General features: G+C 40.3%; 1 protein-coding gene across 2 annotated transcripts in view; it reads left to right on the top strand.

Annotated features, from left to right (window-relative positions):
• cntfr (ciliary neurotrophic factor receptor) overlaps nucleotides 1–22,988 on the top strand; it is a 228,740-nt gene that overhangs the window by 120,907 nt on the left and 84,845 nt on the right. For both annotated transcript variants that reach the window (XM_037118120.1, XM_037118119.1), the window contains one exon: nucleotides 10,943–11,176. In XM_037118120.1, coding sequence (XP_036974015.1) covers nucleotides 10,943–11,176 — 234 coding nt within the window. The remainder of the gene's footprint in view (nucleotides 1–10,942; nucleotides 11,177–22,988) is intronic.

The following is a 22,988-nucleotide window of genomic DNA, read 5'->3' as shown; positions in this document are numbered from 1 at the left end:
CTTCATATCCACATAAAACCAAATAATGGGAGGGACCTTGGCTTTGTTTGTTTGATACTATCTGTGGCTTTAATCAAACTGGTTTGCACCTTGTTCGCACACCAAACAAACAACTAGGAATGTGTTAAAGCCTTCCACCTTTGAAAGGTTTTAAACATTCATGAACCTTTTTTTTTTAGATACAAGGCTGTCCATAAAAAGAAGAAATCTGCTATGACACATAGAAAATGGGTATGAGTGTGAACCTTATTCAGTGATCTTGATTTTATTTTTTTGGCCTTTCCCTACGCATCAACATTTTTAACCACAATATTAAAGCCTAACCTTCTTGTGCCGGGCATGTTTTTTCTTTTCTTTTTTTCTTTTTTTTTTTTTTAAGCCTCTAAGCTGCGTCCTTCAAATCTAACAGAACCGCTCTTAGTCAGTGAGCAAGTGAAAATGATTTGCAACAGAACAATTAATATATATGGCTTGAGGCTGAGTAATGATATGAAATAATTGTGGAAATGATTTCGATAGCTGAGTGCCCATGCTCACATGGCCATGAATAGGCAAGTGAAGGCCAAAGCTGGAAGAGTCATGTTGGATCAGGGGCCATGAGCAATGGCCCAATCATACGTGAATAACCCATGTGTCATCTCAACAATCGTTTGCTTCTCCTGCTTACTCTACCTACCCTGATAAATACAGAAACTCAGTATTTATGGGACCTGTAATGACCAAAACTGGGTATTTTAAGCTAAAACATGATTTTTCATCACCCTCTCAACCAAGTTGTTTTGTGCCCAAACCTAACCAGAACAGATCCACAGTGATTTTACCATGTTAAAAAATTGATGTAACAATTTATGTAAGGTTGCAATATAAAGACGTGAAGTTTCAACACATAGGTTTGCAAAACACAAAAGCACATTACCAACATTTATTCTGGCAGTTGGATTGGCTGTCAGTTACAGAGACGCCCCAAACCACTACATGTTGAGTGGATCATCAACTACATACAGCTACTTGGCTCATTCTCAGACTTGTCTTGATAATGTTTGATACGTTTTTTTTTGTTTTTTTTTTGTTTGTTTTTTTCCATTTGTGGTAGTGGCTTTCATCAAATAGTGACAACAAAAACCCCAGCCTGCTTTTTGTCTTATGGTTGGTCTATTCCTCAAATTCTTACATTCCAAGCATTTAAGTGTCTTGATAGAAACAATCCCTAAATTCGTATTCTTAAATGCTTTGTGCGACAATCCTAAAAGGCTTAAAGAATGGCTTTGGGATATTTCTAAAAGCATTTTAAGCCAAAGTGTTAGCACAGAGCTCGGTCTTAAATTGCACATAGTACAGCTTTTGAGCTTCTGTATTTTATTAAATATAATATTTTATATTTTATTAAATATCTAAAAAAAAATGATGTGGAGTAGAGGCTGAAATAAATTCAAGCTTTCAATTTCAATTTTCAATTAAAGCAAAAAAAAAAAAAAAAAAAAAACACAGAAAGAAAACCCATCATCCCAGATAATAAGATCAATTTTCTTTTTCTGTATCAGTATAAGTGGCCCAGGCAGCGTCAGCATGTGCAGCCATCGAGTGAAAAAATGTGATCTTCAAAACCTAAACTGATAATTCTCCTGGGCTCTATCTCTGTGTGTCAGCCAATCCTATATTTTACTGTTGGACTTTCAAAAAGGCACGGCTCCCCTTGGCCATACAAATGCGATTCACTGATAAATGTGTGTGAGTTATAGCCCGGCTAGAGAGCGACACGGTCTGATATGTACATGTAAATTAATCTGAACACACACACAGTGAACTACACAATCGCAGACAAATGCACGCGCGCGCACACAGGCATACACACATTGACAGAATCGCACTGAAACACACAAACACACAGGGAATATAACACTTTTGAGATGGTAAATCAGGATGCCAGCTCTGAGACTCAATTTCATTTCACGCCGCTGTTGTGGAGTCGGATCATAACTTAGAGCAGGTTACTTGCACAACACTCACACACAGTTTTGAACACACACATGCATGCATGCACAGTCAAGTGAATTCAGAGATGCAGGATGATAGAGCCACATGCGACAGCCAGATATTCTGTAAATTGAAAGGCATACATGCACACACAGGCGCACACAGCTGGTGCTCCATAATCACAATTGATCAGTATTCTGATCTAGTCTAGAAGGTGCGCGTTCGTGTGAGGGTGTGTGTTGTTTTATGGACTGTGTGGCTGCTAGATATATCTCTGCGTGCACCTGTCTGAGTCTGTGCACATTTCAGTCTATTCATCTGGAGATCCTGTTCAAGTTTTGTTTTCACTGACTTTGCCAATGGAAGCCCCGTGTCTTCACCTGCTGCTGCTCCACCAAACCTGAGGAAAATGGAAACGTTCTTTCTCAGGTTTACAATGGATATGATGTGATTTGTAAAGAGATGTTTGTCGGAAAAATTCATATTGAAAGTTAACACCGTGCACTTCCTCCAAGTAGGGTATGCTTGTCGTTAAACCAGTGAAAAAGTGGTAACAGAGGGGTAACAAGTCACCGACCTTAACAACTAAAAAGGCTTTTCACCACTGATTCCCCAAATTACCCACGTGTGTGTTCTCTGATGTAACATTCCTTTTAGCTTGATTGTCCAATTTTAGAGTGGCTTTCCAACCAACCAATTTGGCCATTTCAAAAATGATCCATATGACAGTTTTCTTATCTGCAACCTCTCAGGTTTTACCATAAGAATAGTTTTGTTCACTGGACACACACAACAGAGATGTCAAGGATGAGTCTGTAAAGTCCTCTATTTGTTTACTTTGAGTAATCGTGCGCTTTGATAATTTTGATCACAAGTACTCCATTTTAATGGTAGCATCTGTTCATTCAGTAATGATAACAGCAATAGCGTTTTTTTTATATAATGACTAAAACATAAACTGACCCTGTTCTAGATTAAAGGTTTAGCAACACGTACTATCATACACTTACAGCATAGTATAAGAGATTACAAGAGATTTTAGAATGTTATTAACTTTGTCAAACGTTAACCTTTTGGTTAGGTTTAGGCAACAGGACACATACATGACATGAACCCAAGTCGCTGGAGGGAAAGGCCTGTGATTGACTCCCCCATCTACCCCAGCCACCCCCTGATTTGGACTTTTTTGCTGTTTATAGTACAGCACTAGACAGGCGCTTCAACACGTGTCACAGGACAAGTAGTCAAATTATAATCGTTTGCATGTCAAGCACAAGGGGACACCAATAGAGACAGATAACAGGCAATCTCTCACCACTTCATTTGTTAACAATGTTGGCACACAGTGTTGGAGTTTGGTACATTTTGGACCCTATTCTTACAAGATCATTTTGTGCTTGTATTCAAATACTTCACAATAATTTAATGTGAGTGTTTAAAAAAAATAGAACCAAAATGGCCCATCCCTACTCAAGTTGGCAAAAATGCAGTGTCCATATAAGTAGGGAGCATGATACTGCCATTTCTGTATATTTAGTGTGTTTAGTATTTATCTAAATCACAAGTAGCAAATCATGTGATGTCTGTCCTTCAGTTCAGTAAGCCTTAAACTAACTTTGTCTTTAAAGTCAATGTCCTCACTTCATCAATAGATGTTTGATGATGCTGCAGTGGTAAGGTATGAGAATGTCCTCCCTGATGGCAATTGATGTTTGAACAAGTAATTCTATCAGTGTTTAATCAGCTAATCAAACAGCGGGGCTACTTGTTCTCATGAAAATCCTCTCTGACACTTAGCTAATGGTAATTTGACCTCAATTGATCTTTCTGGTGGAATTACGGTTAATCAAGGATGCAAAGGATAAAGACCATGAATTTATGAGTGTCCTTCTGTCCAAATTAAGCAAACAGCACAACATTGATTCCCCAAGTCTTCATCTCCTCTGATTACTTCTTAGTTTCTCAGTCTGCCTCTTTTGTTCACTGTTAATCATCAACTTTTTCCTTCTTTCTTCTCCCTCTTGTCTTCTCTTCGCTTCCACTTTCCCGTCCATATTTAACTCACTTCCATTGGTGTGGCATCGTGATGTTCCTGTGCTGACCTTCACTGGTGTGTTAAACCCCCATGGACACACTCTGACCCAAATACTTTGCTGATTCTGACCAGCACTGCATTGAGTGTTTGTGTCCCAAATGTACCGTTATGGAAGGCCACTATTCAAGTGTACAGTATAACAATATTAATATGTTCTGTGTGGTTATGAACGTGTACATTCCAAAGAGTTTGTTTGTGTGTGTGCCTGAGGAATATGTGGCAGTTTGTGTTTTGTATTGTGTGTTTCTGGTGCACTACTTAAGTCAGTTTATTAAACAGCTCATGGAGAATATGCAACTTATTGCCCTTGTGTGTGTGTGTGTGTGTGTGTGTGTGTGTGTGTGTGTGTGTGTGTGTGTGTGTGTGTGTGTGTGTGTGTGTGTGTGTGTGTGTGTGTGTGTGTGTGTTTTCTATGAATAGTAGCACCACTGACCCAACAATATGTCTTTAAGCTGGCTCTTAACAGTTCTGCTCTGGGAAACATTGAAGTGCTGCATAAGGACTACCATACCCAGGCATCCTGCAGAATCGTGCTATAAATTAAAGACTTGAACTTTTATGTAATGGTGACAAAGTACTTCAATCTTCCTGGTAACCCCTTGAGCCCCAATGTTCCCTATTAGAGTTCGCTTTGTTTCCCATCAGGCAATCAAGGATGCAAAATAGTCATGTTAAATTAAATGTTCAACAATGTCAAAATGGCACTAAGGGTGATGCATGGCATGATATTAGTTTGACGGCACAGTTTCTGAATTCAGGCTGTGTGGATTTCTCTGTGGAATGTGGCTTGTGGTACGTTCTTTAAAGTTGTGTGGGTTTACACACCTTGTGCGACATGTATTTGCATGATGGACTTACTGCTGTGACTTCTGGAGGTGCATGAGTTCAAGTGATGTACTTACTCTGTTTTACTGACACTACAGTTATGCAGGCCATCTTGCTGAATTTTCTCTTAATATTCAGGACAGTTCTGAAGGGAATCTGATTACTTTCAGCTGCATCTATTGCACTCTCGATTCTGTCACTGTTTATGTTCTGTGTGTAGACGTTACTTTGTCCCAGGGACATAACCCACTTGACCTCTTCTTTATTGCAGTGCACACAACTTATCTACATTTGAAAGTAACTTCAGTTATCTGATCTGCTTTCCCTCTGGCAGGGTCATGGACTTGTGTATTCATGAGGGGCTCTGTCATTTGGCATCAACATAAATAAGTGGAATAATGAGCAAAAATAGCAGAATTGAATCTTCGTGAAGGGCATTGATGACTCTTATTCTCATTTGGTAGGGAATAACAGTGTTCCAACACTGCTTACAACGCCCTGTATATTACCAAGAGATCAATAGCACTTGAGCTGAATGTCATTATGGTTATTAGGCCTGCTTGTCTGTATGCTGATGAGGCATGAGGACATTATGCAGAGTGGTGTTGGAGCCCGTGCGTATGTGTGAGTGAGTACATGAGGGTAATCGTAAGTGCATCTACTCGCGTTTCTGCTGTTGCTTTAAGGTGTATTATGCATGTGTGGTGTGTGTGTGTGCACAGAATATTCATGATGTGTGATACAACACTGATGAATGCCGAAGTTTCTGTGGAATTCAAAGGGATCCATTCAAGGTGAAATCGGGAGAAAGTGATGGAGAGGGTATAGGGAACAGTGATCAGAGAGATACAGAGGGAAAGCAAGGTAATGCTTCCCCCACATTAGAAGATAATTGGACAAATTTTGGATCCTCGTTGACCCTTCTGACAAATTCAGGGGTGTTCCCAATTCAAGGCTGTTCTGCACAGACAATCTGCCCAAATGATCCTGTTGCCTGAGAGGTTTACAGACATCACAATGTTGACGACTGGATCAGAATCTCCCCATGGTTTCATATTTAAGACTTGAAATTCTGTAGTGTGGAAGAAACAGTGATGGGATATTGAGCAGAAACCAGTAATTGCAAATCAGAGTGGGCTGACCTGTAAATGTCACCGACTGGATGTTGTGTATTGTTAAACAGAAAAAAAAGCACTGCCAACAAAATGAATAGCACTTTGGCCTCCTGAGCCAGGTGGACAGTAGAGAAGGGGGACACGCTTGTGGCCTCCATGGATGCTTTTGTCTGAAGTCACGTTTGAGCCCTCTAATTTCTATGAGATCCCTGGAATTATCGGTCGGATGGAGAACAAGTGACAATTGCAAAGTCCAGACAATAGATCATGTGCCCATGACCATTTAGTAACTCCTTGTGTGTCATTTTGGGCTCAGGTCCTTCTTCAGTCATGATGTGTGGACTTTTTATGTTTAAAACTTATAGTAGATAAGTAGTTAGGAAGTTCATAAAGAACTAATGTAATGTTGCTCTTGGACTTCTGAGTTAGTGATGAAACATGCAGATAAGAGAAAACAGAAGATACAGAGGAGGTTCTAAAATTGGGCTTTTGGTAATCATTTGCTTTAGCTGCTACAAATAAATAAACAATACACAATCATTTGTTTTAGCTGCTACAAATAAATAAGCAATGAATAATCATTTGCTTTAGCTGCTACAAATAAATAAACAATACATAATCATTTGTTTTAGCGGCTACAAATAAATAAGCAATAAATAATCATTTGCTTTAGCTGCTACAGATAGATAAACAAGGTAGCTATCGGCACATTCAGTGAGTGAGCTACAGTACGTGATGATCAGTCAAGCAGCAGTATTGTTGGTATGGGAACTGCGTGCTGTCTATTCCTCACTGCTAATGGACACCTGTCAGCCATCAAGAAACAAGTATTTTCTGTTACATGGCGATGTGTTCTAGTGAATACCAAGTCAATACATTACCTGTTTTCAAGTAAGTCTTGTTGCCAGAGACTGACTGCTGTTGCTAATTGAACCAATCAGAACCAACAACATCTTTAGTTAAGTCTCTTTTATGTACACATACTAACTCACAGAAGAACTCCTTAAACCACTAGAGAAGAAAAAAAAAAAGGAACACAAAGTGGAAAACGAGAGCCAGACTATACTAAATGAAAGAAACAGGCTGGGAAAGAAAGGAGACAGGGAGAAGGGGAACTTAAAGTTCAAAGCAGGATATGCATAAAGGCAGATGGCAGGGTGGGAAGTAAGGAGACAGGGACGCAAAGGGAGAGAAAAAGATAGAGATGGACTGCCGAGTGAGAAGAGCGCAAACTTTGATGGGATGGGAGGTAGACAACAAGAAGACGTTAAAGGAAGAAGACAGAAATTAAAAACGAGAGAGGAAACAGGGAGCAGAGGCTAGAAAGATGAATGGATATTAGGAAGGACAGCGGTAGAGAAGAGTGATGTAACCTGAAAAGATGAGAAGGATGGGATATAGCAGACTCAAGGACAGTCATTGAAAAGAGCTGCAAAAAGGTCATCTCCGCAAAATATTCTGAGGGTCATGCTCCTCTGCAAACTTGTTTTTTTTTTTTTTTTTTCTGAAAACCTGCTTATTCATACTGCTTTACGATGACATCACTGAAACAGGATTAGGATTTTACTCTTCTTTGACAAAAGTTTAATGCCACCTAAAGGCAATCAAAGGTATTTTAGGTAGAATCTTAACCATTAAATGTTTTCATTATATGTTCTCTTACTTTGATAGAAGTAGATCTAAAAGCAATCTACAGTATATTCTGTAAAGTTTTTTTTTTTTTTTTCTTTTTTTTCCAGTAACTCTACAGGAACCTCTTCTCTTCTCTTCTCTTCTCTTCTCTTCTCTTCTCTTCTCTTCTCTTCTCTTCTCTTCTCTTCTCTTCTCTTCTCTTCCTTGTCACACGAAGCACAAGGGCACCGGCATCATCATCAAAGCTAACATCAAAGTCAAACTGTATGGTTTTCCCTAAAATGGAAATAAGTTTTTTTTATGTAAATAAAGTCACACATCCATTCAAAGTAGCTCGACAGAGGAGAGGATCAAAGGAAATTGGCATTTCTTGCCACTCGCATGCATATGCAAGCACATTATTTGGACTCAGACAAGCAGGGAGGCCAAGCATGGAGATAAGTGGGATGGACAGGGGAAAAAAGACGATGATAACAGGAAATGAAGCGAGATATGGCATGAATGACAGAGCGTAAGGTGCAGGGGAGGTTCGAGAGGGGGTGCGGCAGATGGAGAGGAAGTCGGAAAGAGAACAAACAGTGTCAGGGTAATGTTAATGGGGGCAGGGATCTTGTCCTATTCAATTTGGATGGCTCTGGTATGATGTATGAAATATATATGAAACACAAGATTGACATCTGTATCAGTTGCGTTAAGAGGCACGTCTGAGCCGAGGAAACTAGCTTGCGTGAAAAACAGTAAAGTGAGAGGCATTGTAGTGAGGAAGAAAGGAGGGGACCGACAGACAAAAGGGAAAGATGGAGAGAGAGACATCAGAGCAAGACAAGGATCTTGACAGCTTTTGATCCCAGGCCAACGGGGGCACTGTTTTTTTCTTTGTTTTTTTTTTTTTTTCTTTCTTCGTAGACAAGGGCTTTTCCTAAGATGGAAATCAATATTTTATTGTTGTTTCCTGTTGTGCTGTTGATCCTCAGTGTTTAAGTGTTAATCGGAGGTCTTCGCTCTGTGTGGTCATGACAGGGCCCGTGGGACTTGTAAACAGGGCAGGGCTACTATAAGACAGTGTGTCCCCCCGGTGTCCCAGCTAAAACTCCCATCAGGCTCACATGTAACTCTCAGCCCTCTGGGTCACGGTCCCTTGAGCTTTGCTGAATCAAAGAACAAAGGCAGTGTTAGTGTCAGCATTAAGGTCTTTAATTGGAGTTAATCTACATGGACAAGTCAAAATTCTTTTTGATTTTTTGAAGTAAAAATAACATTTTACTCCAGTGTTTCCTCTCAATAAGTTTTTTTTTGTTTTTTTTTTGTTTTTTTTTCTTATTCGTCACTCACTATGAGGGATTATTGGCAAATAATTGGAGAAATACATTGAGAGCGAATAAGAACTGCATGATCAAACGAAATAGTATCGCAATCACAATATGGCCAAGTTCAATATCCAGTTATAGGAACTGCAATTTCTGATGAAGCTAAAACTTGTTACAACAAACTTAATGGTATACAAGTGTGTTGGTGTGGATATAAGATTATCAATACGTGTTTAGAGGTCATGTGGACTACTACTGCATATGTGGAAAAAGTAGTAGGAAAGCTCTTCTCACTTCACAGCTGCAAGCTGCATGTAATCCGATGAATTTTCTCCAGTGTGTCACTCGGTGACTAAGTTACATTGTGGGTAATGTACTCATCAGGATGTTAAAAGCAGTCCCTAACACTGTTAGAATCATTATGGACAGTTTCTAAACAAATGGTCAAATTTGATACAGATGAACCAGCAATATCACCTATTTTAGACCTGTAAGCACACTTTAACATGTAAAATCAGTGGCGTTTCCCTTTAAGCATAATCTTGCTACGGTGATGACTGGGCCTATAAACTGTATCTTCAGATATAAAAGGACATGGTAAATTGGTTAAAAAAAATTAGACAACAAAAAAAAAAACAACATTATGAATAAGATATCATTATTTTTCAGTGAAAACTAGGGCTGTCAAAATGATGTTTGAATATTAGAAAAAAAAAACCAACAACAACATAGGTTCAAACCATTCAAATATCTGTATTTGCACATTATGTCATTAACAGGAGGACAAACTAATACTACGAGATCTAACGACTTGTATAGGTATTTTCGGGATATGGTACCTCAGTTCAAACTCTTGACAAAACTCTCGCCCGTGCCATCAACTGACTGATAGGCTTCATGTCCTTGCATATGAACAAAGCAGGTTTCTTCTAGCACACCTCTTGTCGTGCTGCAGACAAAGAGCTTGTGGCGGGCGGTGAAAAATATCAAATATCATTTGGGTGCACATTTTCGAGGTGTGCCCTCATGTTGCTAGTGGTGGAATGGTAAGCTAACTGTAGCAGCGTGTGTGCATACAACTTTATCTTGAGGTTCTGTATTTTTGCCGTCTACTGACCAAAATCTGAAGTATTTTCAAACGGTACTTTTCAGGTTGCTTGGAGTCCAAACCACTCTCTCTGCTGCCAAGTTATGTTTTTCTCTCTGCATCTGCCATGGTTTTAGTCGCGTCTCATTTTCAGCAGTGAGTGATGCTTGCAAGTGCGACTCCTGTGACCTGTCCCTGACCCTTCATATAGGGCTCCCACACGAAAAGCAGCTGCTGATGTATTTTTTTCCACGGTCGAATATTAGTTTTCACGACTCTGTTTTTTTTGTTTTTCCAATATTCAAATATATATTTGGATTGGGAATATCCATTGATAGCCCTAGTGAAAACAATATCCCAAAACTACCATACCAACTGAAATTGCCACTCATATCACAATCAAAATAATCATAATCTGATAACAATTATTTTGCATATCGTTCAGCCCTAAAGCTTTTGATCAACTGTATAAAAGTGGAATAATATTTCTCCTCCATCCTTCCCTGCTACGACAGCTCAGTGGCTAAGCAATGTGTGGACAGTGGACAGTAATAGATAACACATGATGATTGAAAAAGATTGAATTCAACTATAACTTCTAACCAATTTTCATTTCTCCATATTCACTTTATCATATCAGTTAAAAAGTGTTATCAAATAATACATTCTCTCTTCGCTCCCGCCGGTCTCTCTTTGCAACATAACAGAATAAAGATGAACTTCCTGCCACACAATATTGTGCTTGTTGTGTATGCCCATATGATTATAAAGGCTTTGATTTTGTCCCCTTTTTCCAGTTGCTAGGAGCCAGCACACAGAGGGCAATCATTTAACTGCACAGATATTTTTTCCTGTTATCATCCATTGATATCACTAACAATTAATCTTTGCCTCTGTCTTTTTCCAGTTGCTAGGAACCAGTATGAACGGATGGGCAGTGATGTCACCATGCAGTGCGGCTCCCTGGACAATGACGCATCCGTGTCATGGAAGGTGAACGGGACAGACGTGAAGGCCCAGCACCGTCTAGAGGGTCCCAGACTGATACTGACCGAGGTGGACCTGGGCCACAACGGACTATACAGCTGCTTTCAGAACCCGCACGGAGAGAGACGCGACACCATCTACCTTCACATCGGCAGTGAGTAGCCAGACAATCGCCCGCCAAGGATTATTTCAAATAAGACATGATGAATCTTTAATCATCCCAAAGGCGACACTGGGTCGTTATGGCAGGAAAGAGAAATGACCAGGATGCAATTAGAAGTCCAAAAAAAAAAGAAAAGAGGATGAATTAATAATGAGGACATTTTATGAACTTAAGCTTCTACGCAGAAGAGCAAAGACAAAAGCAATATACAAAGATACAAAACCTGACTTGCTGCTGTAATTAATGGTTGTGACTTCAGGCTCCATGGAAATGGAACGCTCATGATAATGTTGTGGCTCTGTTGGCTGTCCTGCTGATTGTTGCACCAGCTATGTGGAGGTTCAAAAATAGTTTCCTTTGGATAAAGAGCGATGCAGAGTTATGCAGTAATTTAAAATCCTGTTTCACCAGACCATTTACTGACCATGTGAGAAATAACTTTGGATTTACACCTCATTCATTATCATGTTCTTACAGCTAAATGGCTACAAAGACAGTCGGGGCTTTGGAACTGAATGAACCACATTTTGACACATTTATGATGGCAGTAGAATGTGTGGTCAGCTGTTTATTTTGATTGATGTCGGAATTTCTGCAGGCTTCCGCTGGTTATTTGTAACAGGAAATTGTGATGTCTGGCATTAACTTTGAAGGTAGTTTTCAGTGAAGATGGAATAAATACAGTATCGTTGAGATCAGATCACAGGTGCTAAGTGGCAAACTGTGACAGTAGTAAAATGCAGACTATTTAGTTGTGACTTTGTGAGCTTAAAGTCACTCAGAAATATGTGCTTTATTCTTGTTCCTACAGTTTGGGCTAAGAAGTGCAGAGTAATACATGTCCGCAGTGTCTGACCCCAAGAGTCAGTTTTCAACAAGATAATAGAACATCTTGTTTTACAGTATGTCCCCTCAGATGTGCTGAACTTTAAGATGTAATATTTAAGAAACAGGGAAAGTCCTTTGGCTGAAAGCTGAGAGGGCACAAAAAAAGGGAAACAAAGGGAAAAAAAATGACTTTTGGCAAAAAAATTGAAAAAAATGTGTCTAAATGTCAAAATGCTGACACAAGGTCTGACACAACTCTGTTTTTTGACAATAAGTAGAATTAAATACAAGATTTAACAACTAAAAATGTGTTAAATCTCAAGGTTTATCCTAATAAGTGTTACATTTTTACCACATTTTCATCTACCATAAATCTTGCATATGGTTATTCATTTCTTAATTAATTGTTAAATATTTAACACTTACAAACTCCATTTATAAGTGCCTTTTTTTGTTGACACATTTCTGTTGCTTGCAGAGTAAACCCATTTTGCTAATTGACAATTTTAGTAGCCACTTATATTATTTGAAGAGCTGCTTCATTTAAATTTTAAATGCAAATATAAAAACTCGAATTGTCATGATAGCAGCCCTTACAGTAGGGACCGGCTGCCAGCTGACAAGCGCTAATGATTAGTTGTTAAAATGACATTTTGGCCACTTTGCGGTTATGGCTGTGCATTTTAATAATCATACAAAAGCTAAATGAGTGTCATTTTAACGGCATGTCACAGCGGCCTGCGAGTTGGCAATGGCCCCCTTTGAGATCCATTATTCTGATGGTGAAGGTTTTATTCACTGTGCCCATGCATAATAATAATGGTGTTGAGATAGGATAGACTTGTAAATGACAAGTACCCCAGAGGATAAGCAGGATGAAAACACCTTTTGTTAAAAGTGATATTTAGCTGAAGTTTAATATTTGTATTCATGTGTGGTTTAACTTTTTAAACAGCACTCTCTAAAACAATTAACAAAAATACTTGTTGAAGGAAATCCTTATTTAGTCATTATTTGAAGGTATTCACTTGGATGTTATTAATTTAGGACTTCATTTCGAGCAGCCATTTATAACATAGATGAATGCAACATCGTTGTATCTTATTACTATACTGAATTTCGCAAAAGTAGTATGGGTTTTTATTTATATTACACTGTCTAATATAAAATGACAACTGTCTCATTAATCTGCGCCTGTACCTCCTCATTTCTCCTTCAGTTTGGCTGTCTGGATGCATGTGTCACTGCTGTAATACTCCATGATTGATGGCTGTCTGTCTGTTCTTAAATGGCAGGACTGAAAAATAAGTCAACAGTAAATTAATGCTTTGTTATTATGGCAGAAAACAAAAGAGGGATGTTCTCCTGCATTATCTCTGCTGGCCAGCTGCAGTATTTCCTCACATTATTCCTGATCAATTTCTATCATTCTCCATATGAATCTGTTGGTAGTATAAAGCTTGGGGAACATTTTAAAATTGAATTTCCACAGGAATCATAGTGCAGCTGCTAGCTGGCTAGCAGGTGAAATTAGATATCGCTTTGGCATCAGTCATGGCAGACCACTTCAAAACGGTGCCAGAAGTGACACAGTTTGATACACTCCAGAAGAAAAACCTTGATTCATCACTTCCATGGCCTTGAAAAATATTAGCTAATACCAGCTTTCTTCTTTTTGACAGTGTTACAGACAGTCCACCTCAGGTTGAAATCAGAGAAAGGTTGAGTGAAAGAAAGGTAGACATGTTCTGATTCATTGCCTGTGCTGAGTCAAAATGCTACCACAGTAAACGGTTTTGCTGTTAATCTGCTGTTAACAGCATATGAGGGCTGGGTGATAAATACACAATATCAGATATTAGTAGCCCCACAGCATTTATGAGAGAAATATCCCAAAGTGAAACAAAGGCAGCATAATGACAGATTTTCTTCAAATTTCTTTTGTAAAAGAGGTCTCCATCAGCTGAAAAGGAAACCCCACCTGTATGACTCCATCCACTTGTCAAGAGGACGGATAGAAAGCCAGGTGCACCGCCCAACAAGATTTGATTCCAGGCCGATGTTAAATGTAACATTTCCATGCAAATGTTTGATGAATGAGCCCATACGGGAGTGTGACAGTTTGGTTAATCATATCGCCAATGATGAATGACTGAATGCTGAAATAATACTGAATTAATGAGAGTTTTATGTTATGCTAGATTGTGTCAGCAGGGTGAATGATGCAATGCATAAACAGACTGCAATGTGTGTTACTGCGTGTGTGTGCACATGTGCGCATGTGTGAGAGAAAGAGAAAGAGAGACATGCGCTTTGTGCAGACCAGTGCATGTAATGTGCATGCGTTTCTTTTCACCAGTGGTAATTTTCTGCATCATAATAACACTTTGGTGGTCTCGAGCAGTGTGAAGCATTGTGTAACTATTCACCAGGGGTCGATTACAAGTTTGTGGGAACAATACCTCAGTGGTCTAGCCTGGTTGTGAATATAATTACCTTGATAACAGTTGGTGCTTTTATGACATGTTCAAGGCACACGCTGGGGCAACATCGACTTTAATTCTGCCTTTCAAACTCCAGAAACTCAGATCGCCATCTCAAGTTCTTCCACACTTTTTCCTCTAATTGTCTTTTCTCAATCTGCCTTCTATCTGTTATCACTACCTTGCTGTTTCCTGCTATTTATGTGCTCTTCTCTTTTTGTCTTCTCTCCCTGTCTCCCGCTCTATTTATTATCTGCGTTTTCATGATGCTAACTGTCACCTACAAAACTTTAAAGTGTCGTGTAGATAGAGTGATAATGGCATCATGACAGGCTACACTTGTTATGATTACCGTCGTGTTGATAGTTTGATTTTATGCAGTGTTTATTACTCACACCGGGGGCTTGTTATGTTTTACGCAGATAAAAGTGTTATCAGGAGAACAGCAAGAACCATCTGTCTTTGCCTTTTTACAATTTCTCCTCACTCTTTGTCTTTTTTCCCCAAACTTTGTGATTACCGCTCATCTTCCTTATCTTGTCTTTTCTTCTTTTTTTTCTTCCTTTTCCTTTAACACATCCAATTTTTCTTTCCTGCTTTCGCCTGTCTTTCTCTGTCATCCCTCCTCTCTCACTCTTTGACTATCTTTAACCAGATCGTCCATATGTCCTCTCCTCCTACAATCTTGCTCTGACTGTGTTTTGGCTTGTAATTTGTGGCTGCAACCGTTAGCTGTGTGTTTACACTGGTTTGCATTATGAAAAGAGGACGTCATTGTAGGACTCCGAACCCGTGTGTGTGTGTGTGTGTGTGTGTGTGTGTGTGTGTGTGTGTGTGTGTGTGTGTGTGTGTGTGTGTGTGTGTGTCTGTCCTTGCTGTACCTTCACACCAATTTTATGGAGCTTTTGTGATCTTTCTCCAGGAGTGCGTCAACATAATGTCAGCACAAGGAGACCTCAGTTGAGATTTTTATGTGCAAGTTTTAGTGCCACTGTGATGTCTGTTTCTTTTCCTCTTTGCCGTATTTCAACACTGTATAAAGCTGTTGGGTGTTTACATTCTGTCTGTCACGTTGGATACATGCAAGGCTACAATTACTTGAAAAAGAAAAGCTAAAAAAAATATGCATAGATGTTGAGTTGTGGTTGGGTGTGTGCGTGTGTCAAGCCGATACACACATGGTAGGATGCTGTTGCCCTGTGGCGTTTATATAAAGGCGGTGGAAGCAAATACTCTCACACACAGTCTGGCACAAGAGCACTCGATGACGCTATCTTCGAAATCAAAATTGACATACAGTGTTAGAAAGAAATAAAGACATAGCGCAGGGGACAGGGAAAAGTTTATTATAATTTAATAAGCAAGAGGTCATGAAAGTGGGAAGCTCTTTCCTGAAATACAACATCCCCTTTCCTTTGCTGTCACAACGTGGAATTTATTGCTCTCGTGCCCTTTTACTTGCCTTTGTCCATTCTTCTATCTGTAGCCGTCTTTGGCGGCCGTCAGCAAAAGCAATTTATAGCATCGCCATCCAGCCATCCAGTTATTCAGTTATTTAGCCTCCCAGCTAACACAACATCAACTGCAGTGGGTCATATATCCAGCCAGGCACCCTGGTGACCTATCACACACTCAGCCAGCAAGACACATAGTCTGCTAGTGTGTGTATAGTACTATTTGTGCTGTTTACAATGTGTAAACACTATTTTATTTTTGTTATATTGGCGAGAGTGAGAAAAGCTTTGCGAGATCCCAGCTTTTGATTTGACTTTCTGTGAGTGATTTGGTCAATGTAAATGTTTATATGCGAGGGCATTTTTATGATGCCTTGCCACAAAAACAAAAAAACAGAAAAAGGAACATGAATGTGAAAAATATATAAATAAAAATATCATACAGGTCACATTCTTACTGTCTGAAATGAAGGCATGATGAAACAGATATCAACATCAGGTTGACATTTCATTAGGAGCATCCTCTTCCATAGTAACCATCTCTTTCCAAATTCGATGATTTGATTCAGAGCTGTGAAATGGCGATGGCCCTCCAAACATCAGGTCATGCATATCTAAAAGCTCCGTCGCTGATCGCTCCTCATCTTTAGAGCCCATTAGCCTGGCACTCCATCTGCCAGCTGACGCTAGGCAAGAAGAAGTACTCCTTTTCCCCAAAAAAATTCTTGACAGATGGACCAATCAGGGCACTCCAGACAAAGCACTCCCACTACTATAATGACAAGATTTTAAACATCTGTAATGAAGAAAAGCATTTATATTGTGAGCAAGAGTGGTGTCTGTTTGGTAATGAATTTATACCATGAATCATCACATAAGAAAGGAGGTTCTAGGTTTGGCATTGAGTCATTCCTGTAAACAGATCCAGTCTGAGCTGCCCTCAGATCATTGCCGTGCCATTATGTAAACTCTGTTTTTCTCAACGCTAACGCAAATGGTAACAGAAGTCTTGACTGCCAGTGTTGTGGGTACGGGTTAGCTTATGAGACCCCGTTCATTTGGCTTAAGGTGCATGTGCTTGTGGTTTGTACTGAAAATGCATAGAAAAAGACAAAGCTAACTCAAAAAGACACATTTTCTTCTTTAGCCTTTATTCTTTGTCAGTCTAGCAAATTAGGAAGGCTGGCATGCTTGTCTGATTGTACTGCTATACAGCATACACAGTGTTGTAAAAGGTAACCAAAAATCTCTATTGAGCCAAGACAAAGATATCTTCTTAAAATCTTACTTTGTGAAGTGAGTCACGCACACACACACACACTCTTGGACACTGTTCGGATCGTCTCTGTCTCCAGTCTGCACATGTTCCCAGACTTTTTATGGTGACAATCAAGCTCCATCGTAATATTATTAACATTAAACTCGCTTCAAACGTCATTGCATAGCGGACTGAAGCGGAGCTAACTAGTTAGCCGATTTCTAGTGACTTCACCATACCCGTCAGCAGCTGTTGCAGTGGTTAACAAACACAACCACTGTTTCTTCTGTTGTTCTGTAGCTGGGACAGAATATAGGCACTGATGTTGATTTATACAACCAACAACAGAGCTATTTGCGTGTCTAGCTCTGAGCGACAACACTGCAAAACACTGCTGTCTTACCGCTGGACACACCGAACTTCCCCTCGGGGATGAACGCCCCCCTCTCGGAGATCTCCCATCACTGCGCAGAGGAGGCCGGCCTATGATGATGACTCCTTTAGTTAAGTAACGAAAGGAGCTGAATCTGAACAGCCTGTAGGAGCGCCGTGTTACCAGTGGGTGGGCTGCAGAGACCATGCAGGAATCACTTGTTTTTCTCATTCTGGGAGTTGCCAGGCTCAGGAAGGATACAGTTTATATATGTAGTGACCAGAGAAAATGTGTTTTCTTAATATGGGACCTTTAAGTATTCAATGTCTGATTAGATTTTTATTTTGACATTTAATATTGAAGATGCATGGCTTCTTTAGGAAATGAAAAGAGAAAACAGTTACAAAAAGTGCTTAATTAGTTTTGGTACCAAAGTCAGGTGTGCAACTAGTTCTAAAAAGATTGGCCGCCTGCCTTATGCACCAACTGAATGATGCAAACACAAAAGCATATTAGCATAGCTTACATTTGAGAGCATTGCAGTGACATATGTTCTTTCTCCAGAGTTTTGCACTAACTTTAATTATACCTAGCACATGTGTAGTTCTCACTATTATCTTAACGCAAGGATACAATTTAAGTCACATAAAATTAGGGACACTAATTAAGTTCACATTTAGGTGGCTCATTCCTGCTCAGCCTGCTAAATCTAATGTTTATCCCCAACTGTAGCTTTTGAAAGACCATAAACACACACACACACACACATATGCTCACGCACTAACTGGTCGCCTTCAGCCTCATTATGGATGAGTTGAAAGAGGAGTGAGTTCACTTGTTAGATTGATGTGCATCTCTTCCCCTCAGGCAACTTATTGCCACACACACATACACACCAATTGGTATCTATTTCCTTTCCCTGGGCAGCCTTTTTTTGTGTGCGTCTACTCACACACACACACACACACACACACACACACACACACACACACACACACACACACACACACACACACACAGAGACACACACGCACTCTCTCAGGGGACCAGTGCTACATGGCTGGGTAATGGAATTGTCTTGTCTCCTCGCAGACAGATCGCTATGGAGGAGGGCGAATACGTAGAGCTCCGTCTCCTCGGGGACTTCCTGTTTAAACCAGGAAGTATTTGGCCCTGCATGTAAGGCCAGTGCAGGAACTGCTCAGCTTCCATTTTAATTACTCTCCCTGCTTGTGCCAGTGCTCGGTCAATCATAATAAATAGAAAATACCTGCATTGAGGATTTACACGGGCTTAGAATTTAATTCAACAGTTTGTCAACCTCGGCCGGTCTCTCGGGTCTTGTTTCTGTCAGCAGAGGAAGGAGCCCAGTCTGCTGAAACTGTAGGAAGGGGTGTTTTGAGTATTACAAATTCAACTGCATATCCAGAGGGTTAGACAAACAGGCTATCTGAGTTCCAAAGACTTCAAGAAAACTTGCCCCTTATTTTGCCTTTTTAACTTAAAAAGTCTAGATCCGGCGATTATTGCCCAGTTCCTCAGTGCCATCACACGTCCTTGAGCAAGTCTTCCTCTCCAGAGGACTTGTACTGCAGCTGACCTCTGACTTCTCAAGAGAAAATAGAAATCAATAAAGCATAAACTGAACTGTTCGTCCTGAAAGCTTGAAGAGAATTTTAATTCTAACCTTAAATCAAGCCAAAGCACATCTTGGATGTCCCTTTTTTTTTAATTCCCAGTGTTTTCTGTTTTGTAGGTGTTGAACCAACATCTGAATATTCGTCCTTGTCACGGCAGGTCTCCCCCTTCCTTCTCTTTCTCCCTCCATAGCAGTTTTCTCCTCTTTTGTTCCGCTCCATATCGCCAATTTCTTGCCTTTCCATTTTTTGCTCTATTTGCAGGACAACAGCAGCCCCCATCACTTTATTGCAGCAGACAACCATAACAAATGGGAAAATGGGCCCGGTTAAGGAAGTCAATGGGAAACCATGAGGGAAACTCAAACATATTAAAAAAAAGGGGGCCATTGTGTGATTTGGCCTCTTTGTATCCGTTGGGTATCAGGAGTAATCTGGCAAGACAGATTGTTTTCTCTTTCCTGCTCTCTTTCAGTGCTACTGTTTCAAACACTGTGTGGCCAATATCGTTAGCAACAAGAAAGCCAGAGGAAAATGCTTGCTTGTGTTTGCTTGCATTAAATGCTATTAGTTTTCCTGTCCATCCAGAATCTTAAACAGTTCATACATTCACTGATATTCTGTGGATCCAATATAAAGGAGCACCTGTACATACACATTAAGGTAGATCCAAAGTAGAATTTCAAAGCTTTCAAAGCTCAGCCAAGGTTGTCTTTACTCAAAACTCTCTTGTCCAGTATTCTGCTCTTTTTTTTTTCTTGATCATTTTTTACTTTGCCCCTTCATCCATCACTCTCACCCATGGATCACTCCTCCTTTTCCCTCCTCGAAACTTAAAATTCTGGCCCCGGCCCCCTTGGTTTTGATCTCATTCTGTTTCCTCCTTTCTCCTCTACTAATCCTCTTACACCATCCCCAAGTCCATTCCATATCACCCATTACTCCCTCCTCTTCTTGTCATGTTTCTCGCTGTAGTTTGGTGTATATAAGCCTCTATTGAAAGTCTCATACTGTGGCCTTACACCTTAGTGCACTCCTGCTGTCCTCGCTGCATATCATGTATGTTAGTATGTATTGTGCGGCTGTAATCTCTCTCTCCACTGCCGATAAACACGATCTGTTGAATACTAATCCATCTGTGTTATCTTATGGCTGCAGAGAGAGTTCGGGCTTCTGTATGAAAAAGCAGACGGGTTAGAGGAAGAGAAGAGAGAGCTGAAAATGCAGAACTGTATGAAGCTAATAACAGGGGGCCGGAGATCAAGTTGGCTAGGTGTAGTAAAAGTCTCCCCGGGAAGAAGCTGAAGTGGAGAGAGACTAAGTTAGATAAAGCACAGCCAGAGACAGAGGAGCTTAGTTTGAGGAACAGGAGCCTAACGCAGGAAATAGTCTGGATAGAGAGCTGGATTCAGGATCTCTGCAAGGATTTAACAAAAAAATGAAACCGTGCATGTGGTGATGAGAAAGAGGAAAAGAGGTGCTGTACTTTCTCTGCTGGAAAATAAACTAGACGTAGCCAAAAAAATATAGCTGCTAGATGGATGGTTAAATGCAAAAGGCAAAAATCAAGGTAAATTCCACACAGAAGAAGAAGGAGCACAACAATCTGATGATCAACATGTAAGCTTAGGTATTATTAGATATTAAACTGGGCTTAAGCCAGCTCCAATCTTAACCTATAGCAGGTTGCGATCAGACTTCCTGCTTGCTCTCGCAAATATATTTAAAGCTAGAGTATCTTCCCCCGAAGGGGCATTCTGGGAAGTGCCCGCATCCGTGTCAAAAACACAGGGCTCATGGTTTTGTTTTTTCGGTGGCATTAAAGCCAACTGGAGCAAACTTTAGTGGCTGAAATTTGAGCAGCTGGAGCATCACTTCTAGTCGTCTAATTCGCTGCTCCTTGCACCAATTAAATTTGCAGTGCTCCAAACTGTTCCACTCAAATGCTCTGCATGAAACGAAAACCATCGAAGTATATCTTATAATTGGCAGAATACTCTGAGATGAGTGTGTTGTTGCTGTCCTAAACCTCCTTGTCCTTTGCTTCTTTTTCTATCCCAACCTGCTCTTACCATCTTAATCAATACTTAGAATGTACAGGCTTTGTCTTCTTTGTCATCACCATCTTCATCTCTTCCCTGTCCTCCATGCACACTCTCGTCGATTTTTCTTAGATTTGTAATCATTGCAGTAATGGGTTTAAAATGGCCCCAGGGACAAGATGTTATGTTTATCTTTGATCAACCTTTTTCTCTTTTAAAAGGAAAAAACAGGATCTTAGAGTTAAAGTGAGCCAGAGTTCTCTCTCTCTCTCTCTCTCTCTCTCTCTCTCTCTCTCTCTCTCTCTCTCTCTCTCTCTCTCTCTCTCTTTCTCTCTCTCTCTCTCCCAGCCTCTTATGTCTCTCTCCTTTTTTCACTCTAATTACCCTTCCAGAGGTAGTGGAATAAACCGACTGACTGTATTATTATCTTGTCTCCTCTGTTCGCTCTGCTTTCCTACAGTTGACATGCAGCAAAACACAAATGTCTGTGCTTTGTGTGCCTGTGTGTATGTATGTGTGCGTGCAGTGTATATTGGTTGTGTATGTAGGTGTTGCTGCTTGTGGGCGCCTTTGTGTACTTCATATTAAATTGTCACTCTGTCTTTGTGGTTGTGTGTGTGTACGCATCTTTGTTTATGCCAGAATTTGTAGCCACATTTTTGTGTGTGTGTCTGTGTGTGCTTCAGTGGCTGTCAATGTGTGTTTTGTATGTGTGCCAAGAAGGTAAAGGCTTGTTCCCTCTTGATTAGTGTCCAGTGAAATAGAAATTTCTGGGCTGTCTCTGCCCTTTTTACGATCCTGCATCTGTGTGTGTGCAAGAGAGCGAGAGAGAGAGCGAGAGAGAGAGAGAGAGAGAGAATGAATAAGTGGTGGAGAGAGAGAGACTTTGACCAGAAAGTATTCCCCCTGCTTCAGTGTCCAGCGGTGAGGTTGAGCAGTTTGCTCCATTGACGTCAAGCAACTGAGGAATGGTCAGATATCCATGAAAACATGCTCACCAGCCATTTGTGTGTGTGTGTGTGTGTGTGTGTGTGTGTGTGTGTGTTAGTGTTTGCGCGACTGCAAGAGAGATTCAAATGTCAGATGTTTTCTAGAGGTAAAGCTGTCCACTCCTGCTGACCCTTTCCGCCAGCCCTGTCACATCCATTCAGTTTAATGCGTCCCCACGACCTCAAAAAAGCCAACGTGTACAAAAACATGTTGTCAAAGCACAGATGTAGAAACTTTTTTGGTGTTTTGCTCATCCTCCTGTCTTCTAACAGCACTCGTCGAGTTATGAAAGAAGACATATAAAATATTTCCTTCGCTGTGCTCTCTGTTTGAATTGAGTGGTTTTGTTTGTTCAAAACATGCTCTGTGCTGTCTCGTCGTGGCACATCACAAGATGAGACCATGTTATCCTGCATGGGGGTTACATTATGCATAACTGTAACGACATACAAAATACACTAATACACTTTGTTGAGCTGTTTATATCTCAAACAACTTAGCAATAGCTTGAAAAACTGATACCGTGTTGCAAACAACATCGGTCGTGAGAATTTCCTGGCTGAAACTACCAACTTCCATCCTCAAAGTGCTCCAGTGACAAGACACACAAAACTGAACAATCGACTTCACTGACCATAACAAAATGATATGTCTTTGGTGAGTTTACAATCAGTTGTACCCTCAGCAGTGCAACGTCCTTGCATTGTAAGTGAAATAGAGGAAGAAAAACAACATGAA

The sequence above is a fragment of the Acanthopagrus latus genome, chromosome 12 (genome assembly GCF_904848185.1).
Source record: "Acanthopagrus latus isolate v.2019 chromosome 12, fAcaLat1.1, whole genome shotgun sequence".
Lineage (NCBI taxonomy): Eukaryota > Metazoa > Chordata > Actinopteri > Spariformes > Sparidae > Acanthopagrus > Acanthopagrus latus.
This window is presented reverse-complemented; position numbering and strand designations above follow the sequence as displayed.